Below are 8,823 nucleotides of genomic sequence, written 5' to 3' on the forward strand. Positions count from 1 at the left end.
GCGTCCTCGCCTGCCGCCGGGAACGGCAGCTGTCGTCTGCCAGGCTGCACTAGAGCCGCGCGTGGCTTTGGGGAGGGCTTGTCTTCTCCGCGCGGGCCCCAGAGCCCAGGCTCCACGGACGCCTCCGTCCATCCCGGCGGGCGGGAGCGGGATTTCGGAAATTGCCACCTTTCTTATGAGCAGCCGGCTGAGAGGAGCCTGCCACCTTTCCCCTCTCATTTCTAATGGCTTCTACAAAAAAGAAAAATATGAAAATCACAGTAAATTTTCTGCGTGTGTTTTACCTGGGGGGAAGACAATACAGATTAGCATCTTTCCTTCCAGGCTCCTGTGTTACTGCTTTTTTTGACCTTCGTTTTATTGCAGGGAAAATGAAACCCAAGCCAAAGAAGCTTAGTTTTCCAGGGCAAAACAGCAGCGCTGCACATTTGCTGCTTCTGAGCCCAATCTAATCACTGCTTTGGAAGCTAAAAAAAGTAAAAAAGGGGGAAAATCCAGGAGAGGGAAAACTATTAAGTGTCTTAAACCAGCTACAAGCAGCTCCATTCCTCTGGGCTCGGGCAAGCTCTCTACAAAGTGTTTTTGGATTCGAGGACAGCAAATTGGGTCGGTTTGGCAGCCAGCTTCTGCTGCGTCAGGAAGCCCTGGCTCGGTTGAGAGCGGCCAGGCGAAGCCCACGGCTGCAGAGATGGCGCGTGCCCGGCGCGGACCAGGGGCTGGTCTGGAGCCAGGCTTGAAGGCGCGGGCGGCCGTGGGTCCCTGCGGCAGATTGCTATCCCGGCACGTTACCCACGTGGGACGACATCTTCCCCTGCTCTGGCATTTGGGTTTGCACCCTAACCTAGTTCAAGGAAAGCTGACGGTGCTTTTGGCACTCTTCCCCGCAGCCTGGCAGGAAAGTCTCTCTGTCGCCTGTCTCTGCTTGCGGACATGGCCCGGGAGAAGGAAATGCAACAGTGACCTGCCCGAGGACAAAATCGGAGATGTACCTCCCAAACAGCACACAGGCCTCTGGCAACAGGACTGAACTCGCGTGGGGTGCGCAGCGGGGTGGGCTCCTGGGACGGTGTTTTAACCTTTCTTCCCTCCACCCACGACCCGAGGGGCAATGCCGCGTGCGGGGCAGGGGCAAGCGGCACGGCCTGCTTGTGTAGAAACCTGGGACGTCCTGGGAATATCCCAAACAAGACGCTCGTTTTATACCGAACCAACCGCTCCTCCCCCACTGCCGCCGCCGCCGCCTGATGTGAACACCAACGCAAAACGGCCGATTATTCACCGCGGTCCGGTTTGTTGGTGCAAGTGGCACTGGCTTTCTGGAGACAGCTCTCGCACTTCCCTTCTTGTTCACGTGGGAGTGAGTGTGCAGGCTCACCAGCACCGTGCGCTCCTTTGTGGCAGACGGGGAGCTGCATGTGGCCCCAGCGGGGAAGGGGCCGCAGCCCGCCGTGGGCAGCGTGCGGAGACCGGGCACCCGGGAGCGCGTGTCGCTTCCCACTGGGCGCAGCTCCCCACGTCCCTTCCCCTGGGGCCGCGGATCCAGATCTCGGCCCCTTGTTATCTCTGACATATCTCAAGACCCCTTTGGCCTTCTCCCGGCACGCGCGCGTGGCCTTCCTGCAACTGGCCACGCACAGCCCGCGCAGCGCTGAGGTAAGGGGTCACGGCGAGCGGCGCTGAGAGAAGGGGGCGGCTTTGACCGCCGGTTCTTCTTCTTTTCCTCTTCCTGGACATGCCGTGTGCTGTGTGTCTGCTTGGAACGGGTGCTCCCGCGGACGGTCCGTCGTTCCACGCCGGCACGAACAAAAACGGGTCTTTTTTATTGCCATGCTAAAGGAAGCCTTGGGTTTGTGGGAGGGGGGTCCTCGTTATCCACTGCGGGTCCGTTTGGCTTGATTCCCGCTCGCCTTCGTGTGTGCAAACATCAGGGTTTGGTCTCCATGAGGCGTGTAGGGCCAAAGCCTTTTCTAAGAAAAGAAAATGAAGCCAAACCCCCAAACTGCCCCCCAAGCAAAACCAGAGCCCCCCAACACCCCCGCTCCGGTTACAGCCCATGCGTTGCAGTTCCCGTCCCTAGTCCGGTGACTGATGGAGTTGTGTCTTAAAGGCCTTGTTCTTGAAACTGAACCAAACCAGGCTTGTTGTGAATGTACTTGTATCCCTTCTCCCCTCGTCGAGGGGGCGTCCCGTCCCGGCTCCCCGAGCCCTACGGGAACACAGGCGTCAATCCGGTGTTGCACGCCAGGTTGTCCTTGCCCGGTAGCCGCCGGTCATTGAACGTGTGCATGTTGATCACCGCGTCAGTCTTCACCATGACGGGGGGCTGGGGTTTGTGTTTGACCCTCCGCTGGCAGGTGAGCGAGAGCCGGATCTCGTCCGCCATGGCGCTGCAGAAGGAGCGCTGCGGGCAAAGCAGAAGCACTCTCAGCAACGCGTTCGGGGACACGGGGGCCGCGGGCTCGGGGCGCCGCTCCTGCCAGGGGCATGCACGCGGGCTCAGTCCATCGGGCTCAAGCAAGCCGTTTGCCGGCTCTCCCTGCATGCGGGGGCATTTTGCTGCCTGGCCGGAGCTACAGGATCATAGACAGCGGTGCCAGGGATACCCCCTGGGGCAGGAGCTCGCCTACAGCCCGCCGAGCCCTGGCCTTTGGGACTAACGCGTGCCTGGCTAGCGGTTGGTTTGCTGGTGGGTTTGCTCTTTGTCAGCCTGCCCCAGTTTCTGAGGGTGCAAGTCTGATCAATAGGCACACACACGCACTACGATGCAACCCCGCTGGGCACTTAGAAAGAGGCCAAGCAGGCCCCGGGGTGGAAGACCCTGCTCTGCCATGGGCTGAATCCCCTGCATGGCCTGCAAGGCTGCCTGCTGGCAGGGGAGCAGCATTGCCCCTCGGCAGCTACAACCTGCAGACCCCTCCTGGAGGCAAAGCCCTGCGAGACTCGGGGTGTCAAGACATCCAGGTCCCATGGACTAGAGAGAGCAGCACCGTGCTCTCCCCTGGGCACGGCCCCAGCCTCCGTGGACCCACCGCGGATCAGCCAGCACCTTTGCCCCGGGGCAGGGAGACCACGAAAACCCATACCTGCTCACGCTCTGCCGTTTTGCGCAGCTTGTAGAGAAACTCGACCATGGCCACGAAGACGGAGAGCACCAGGCCGGCCGCGAGGACGATGAAAATCCCCCCGATGTTGTGTATCCCCAGGGCGCTGGCCTCCTTGTTCTCCTCCTCCGGGCAGCCGTTCCCTCGCCACCACTTCTCTTTCAAGATGTGCAGCTTGTCTTCCTCCTGGAGCTGCAGGATGGCGATGGTGATCTTGTCCCGGTACGGCGAACCTGCAGAAGAACGGGGGAACGGAGCGCACAAGTAGGACGGACGGGACTCGGCCGCTGCAGAGAGCGCGAGTCCTCGCAGCAGGGCCGGTCACGCTCCCGTTCACCAGGCAGACACCGCGGGCTTTGCTGCACGGAAACACCCGCCTGGGAACCAGGAGCTGGATCCCATCTGTTGCCTGCATGCTAAGTAGCTCCGCTCCCAGGCTGTGTATACAAACTGCACGTTGTCACTCACCCATGGGAGTTCCTATGCCGTAGCCCTTGGAATCAATTAGCCCGCCAATCTGGGTCAGGTTGCAATTCCTTTGTGTGATATATTCAATCGTGGTCGACTCCATTAGCAGGGCATAATCAGCCGTGAGGGTTCTCTGGATTCCTTCCTCGTTATTTTTAACGAGGGCGGACGGCTTGCTGCTCATGAAAGCCCACATTTTTTCAAACGTGGAGATCTTGGATTTCTGGAACGACAGCAATGTGCCCCCCAAGCCCCACCCGCCCCCCAAAAATGGATTAATCTTTGCTTGTCGGGAGACAGAAACATTCAGATCGTGACTGTTGTACCGGGAGATCCAGCCGCAGCAGAGAACAAAACCACGCGGGACTGCGCTCGGGAGCGACGGCTGCGGTCGGGGAGGGCCCGCTATCGGGGAAAGGACGGGGATGGGATTTAGAGACCGGGTCCCACAGCTGGTACAATCCTAACCGCTGCTGACAGCACTTTACACCTTTTAGTAGCATTTTTTCCACTGGAGGATCTCCAATTATTTTGTGCTCATCAGCAAGTGTTAGCCAGCACCACCTCCAATCCTCCCCCGCCCAACGGCAGCACAGGGGCATGAGGCGGTTCCTCGAGGCCTTAACTCCTCGGATAATAAACCACATGGACTGATGCGGCTCTCGGGACCCTCCTCGTGCCCGGTGCTGCGTGTACGCGGCACACGAGGACTTCCAGCTCACTACAAATACATGTCACAGCAATGCATCCGGCTTCATCCGGCCTCGATGCCCTGCAGAAGTTGCTCTTGTGACAGGCTATCAACATGTCTGTTAAATCACTTGGTTTCCAGCCTGAATGCTGCTTATCTCTGAGCATTGCTACCCAATGAGAGGGAGAGGGGCTGTTTCTGCGAGCATGTTTCTCTTTCCTGCTTTCGTCCCTCATTATATTTCTGTCCATCACCAGGGAGCCTGTATCCCTTCTGAGATACGTATAACTGTCAGAAAAGCTTAACGCTGCTACACAAACAGATGTGCAGAAACATTAGTGAGGAATCTGCTATATTTTGCAACAGCTAAGAAGAAAAAAAAAGACGAATAAGGACGCTATTCCACTAACAGCAGACATCCTATGAGAAGAAGGACGGCGTGTTTTCCAGACTGTCATATTATATGAATTTTTATCTTCATTTGCTCATTCAAAAATCTGTTAGGATGGAAAGAAATGAGGTGTTTTCTTTGCATTACGTTTTAAACGTGATGCTCAGCGGTTAAGTTCACCGCTTTGAGCTGTCTGTTATGCAGGCTGTAACCAAAGGCAGTGACAGCCGGTGCCTTCGTGTGAGACAGGTGCGTGGAAGCGTGCGCAGGTGGGACCCTCAGACACCCGTCTGGCTCCTGTAAGGCAGAGGTGAGCGTGCAGGGCACGTTAGCAGCAGCTGGAGCAGCCCAGGTTTCAACCTCCCCCTGCAGACCCCCCGGAAATACGCACTGGCTGCGTCCGAGCAGCTCCTACCACATGCAAGCGGGTGAGCTTGAAGCAATCCTGGGTGTGATGAGATGACACAGGTTGCAATCGCACCCTTCATTTCACAGCCAGGCACGCTGTTGCAGCCACAAGTGTGTGTGCATGTCTAGAGCAGCCATTTCATTCATGATTGATGTGAGTGCACTCAGGGAAGTCCAAGTTCAGCCCTCCATATGGTTGGTGGATGCACTAATTAGCCCACTGCATCACGCAGCCACCTTGCCAAATGCTGCACAGCAGAGCTGGTGATGGATGGGGAAGGGGAGTACCAACACGCTACGCGAGCGACGTGTGCCGGCTCTGCACGCTGCAACCGCTGGTATGGACGCTGTCGCTCGTCAAAACCCGGCCTACGAGCACCTGAAACGTGCGTCCTGGCCGGCCTGAGGGCCAGCTTGGGAAAGCCAGTGTTCGGGGAAGGCTTTTGGCAGTGGCCCAGGGCTCTGGGGTGACTCGCTGGTGACACGTTGGTGCAAGGACGCAAATCTGTGCAGGGACGGGACCTCCGACTGCGAGATCTGCAAGGCGTGTGCTTCTCTGCAGGAGCCAGGCAGCCCTCGTGGCAACAGCAGCAGCCGTGGTAGTGGCAGGGGGTGTTGCAGAGCGGGGCCGAGGAGGATGACACCCCCGGGGTCGGTAGTGCAGGCTAGGCCAGGCTTCTACTCAGGGCTCAGCACATAACACCAGCCTGTTGGTATGAGCGACAGGTCTCCTTCCTACCACGCCACTTGTCTGTTAGGATCACTGAATCGTGGAAAACGAGGGTTGGGCCACACCTGGCTCCAAGCAGGACCAGCCCAGCTGCTTCCTCCCGTGGTTGAATTGCTTCTTGCCAGAGGAAGAGGATGCAGGAAAGTTTGTGCCGGGAGGAGCAGACTTCAGGCAGCCTCTGCCACACACGATGGAGTAGACGGGCAAACGTGCACACTGTGTCCTTTGCAAAAACACCCGGAGGCTTGTGCCAAACCTTCAGCCCGGGGTCTGGGCCGAAGCTGGGCCAGCACAGGAGCTGGGGCAAGACTGCACGGCCCTCTCACCCCTCTGCGTGTGATGTGGTCTGGTCAGACACTGGGTCTGCCGCAGAGTGTGCATCGCACGAGGAGGCAGGGCGTGACGCCAGCCCCCCGCTCCGTTCAGGCTGCTTCCCCTGCACGCTCAGCCTGGGTGAGATCCTGCCGCGGCCCACAGAAATCCGCTTGGCCCCGGGGCCCAGGAAGCCGCCGCGGGATGGGCAGTTTTACCCCAGCTCCTGTACTGGCCCAGGGCGTTGAACTCGATGTGTTTTGTCTATTGAACCTGAAAGAGCAGCAGCAAACTCAGCCCTCGGAGGATTATTAAATATCTGCACATTACAATGCGTAATTGAAATGAATAGCACTCTCGCCTCGCTGATAAAGACTTGTTTAACATTTATACAGCTCGCAGCAACGACCTCGGAGTTCACGAGCACTCCCCTCCTCGCTCCCTCTGCATCGAATGCTGCTTGGATGTTGACACAGAGCTCCTTAACGGCGCCCGCGTCCTCCCAGTTTGAAGCACACAGCAAAGTACACTGGCAAAAAATCAATACGCTGCATTTAGTGAAGCTAATAGGACTTGCATGAGGCATTGTAGCTCTTCAGGCAACTTAAATTACATGCGACAGGCTGCCCTGCTACAGAAAAACCATTTTTCTCCTCTCTCTCCTTAAATCGCTCCCCTTGACTGACTGGAAGAACTTAATTGCATTTTGAAATGACAGGATAATGCTGGGTTTTTTCCCCTAGCTGCTGCTCTACTGCTTCGTGCCCCTCTCAGGAGCCCACTTGGAGGAGGGGGAAAGGGCATGGCGATGACCTTTTGTCTCCCCGCTCCGGTCTGCAGCATGAAGCATGAGCCGGGGTCAATGGCAAGCACGTCCTTGTCGTTACGGCGCGCCTTGATGAGTGCACTTGGTTTTGCAAGAGCTCCTTACAGTGGCTCGCTCAGGCTCAATGAACCAACAGAAGCAAGACCCAGGGACCCCCCCCGGAGCCACTCGGAAGAACACGTGTGGGGGGTGTGGGAGCAGCCCCTCACAGCTGCCGCGTCCAACTCGTCAGCACACTCCACGTCTGTCCCTCCTGCTCTCTTCACCGCCGCGACTGCAGCCATAACGCCTCTAGAGCCATGGCTCTCAACCGGGGCGCTGCGCGATCCTTTTGGGGGTGCCGTGGGGAGCCGCACAGCATCGGCACTGCCAGCTGTGCAAACAACTACACGTGATGCACGAGATCACGACTGCAAACAGGAATCCACAGAGCCAAAACCCTCCTGACGTGTTGGGCTCTGAGCTCTTTGCAAGAGAAGAAATACCGCACGGCTTTCCGCGATCAGGAAAGGAGTGAAAGCCACGGCTGGCGTTTTCCGAAGGGCGCCTTGACTCTAACGATGTTGAGAGCTACTGCACTGCCTTCACCAGGATAAAATGTGTGTTCTTATCTTGTGTTAACGAAGATGAGCAAACTAACATGGGGAAAAATCCTAGCAAAGATAAAGCACTTGGACTGTGGGGAGCTCGGCTTCCCTTGACCCTGATAACTTGTGCCCAAGTGGATCTGCTCGAGTGTTTCCAACAACCACCTGCCTCGTGTCCCCTGGGGCTTTATCTTGTGTTACCTACCCCAGCATCACAGCGCGCGTGTGCTAGGAGCACACTTCTTTTTCTAGTGAAGAAGCACCTGTTGCGACTCTGAACGTCATAGCACGGGGTAGTGGGAAAAATAAAGACCCAGTTAAAAAATGACTATTGTCAATGTGAAAAGCTCTTCCATACATTATTAACAGTAAACCCAGAACATAATACAGAGTATATCAGATCTGGTATAAGGTCTTGAGCACTTGTATGAGTTTCCTTTTGTTCTAAGTAGTAATCAATATTGCTATTGTCGCCTAACCACTGGCGGTTGTCTGACTGCAAATCTGAGCAAGGAGAGAGGTGGTGGGGAAGTAAGTGTGTGGGTCTATAAGAGGTCGGGGCGGTGTCCCTTACCCCTTCCCAAGGGGTAAGCAGCAGACAAAGGCAGCTAAGCAGTGCCCAGGGAGGTCTGAGACATGGTCTTTATTATTTCTTCTGTATGGCAGGAATTCCCTATCCTAGAAGGCGACTTCTTGGAGCAGCCTGAGTGAACAGGGCACTCCCCCGCCTTGCAGGGCTGGAGGAATGGAAAAAGTTCAAGATAAAACTGTCATGGGCTCATGCTCTTAATCCTCCTCCTCCCCAGCCCCTGAAAGCCTCCGGTCACACTTCAAAGAAGAGCCTCTCTAATGAGGGTGAGATTGCAATTGCATAGGAAGCAAATCCCTTTTACGTTATTGTATCACCCCAGACAGTACATTCATGGGAATCAAAGGCTTCCTGAATGCACACAGCGATGACTTGGTTATTAAATAGATGGTCACTAAAGAACACCATTAATTGGGCCTGCTTTGGAGTTAATCAGCTGCCCCATCACCTATTGATCTTAACAGCTAAGTAATTATTTTTAAGTTTGATTGGAATTCATCAGCCAGCCTGGAAAACAAACCGAAGCCTTGCTGAGCCACGGTTGGATGCTAACGCCTCTTTGAGGAGGGAGGGAGCTGCTGTTCAACGCGCACAGGCTGTTTTGGGCAAATGAGTGAACAAAGCGCCCCTGCAGCCGTGCTGCCCTGCCCTGCCCCAGATAGGAGCCGCTGCACTGCTGCAAGGGGTCAACGAAGGGAAACCGCTTGGTTGCTCCCAGGC

The 8,823-nt window shown here is 56.4% G+C and overlaps 1 protein-coding gene across 1 annotated transcript in view; it reads right to left on the reverse strand.

Moving 5' to 3' along the window:
- Positions 1-996: 996 nt before the first annotated feature.
- The window catches only part of GRIK3 (glutamate ionotropic receptor kainate type subunit 3), a 97,678-nt gene continuing 89,851 nt past the window's right edge, over positions 997-8,823 (reverse strand). Inside the window, exons 15-17 of the mRNA XM_025215865.1 lie at positions 3,570-3,792; positions 3,084-3,334; positions 997-2,401 (exon numbers count right to left, since the gene is read on the reverse strand). Coding sequence (XP_025071650.1) covers positions 2,207-2,401; positions 3,084-3,334; positions 3,570-3,792 — 669 coding nt within the window. The 3' untranslated portion in view covers positions 997-2,206. The remainder of the gene's footprint in view (positions 2,402-3,083; positions 3,335-3,569; positions 3,793-8,823) is intronic.

The sequence above is a fragment of the Alligator sinensis genome, unplaced genomic scaffold (assembly GCF_000455745.1).
Source record: "Alligator sinensis unplaced genomic scaffold, ASM45574v1 scaffold964_1, whole genome shotgun sequence".
In the NCBI taxonomy this organism is placed as follows: Eukaryota; Metazoa; Chordata; order Crocodylia; family Alligatoridae; genus Alligator; species Alligator sinensis.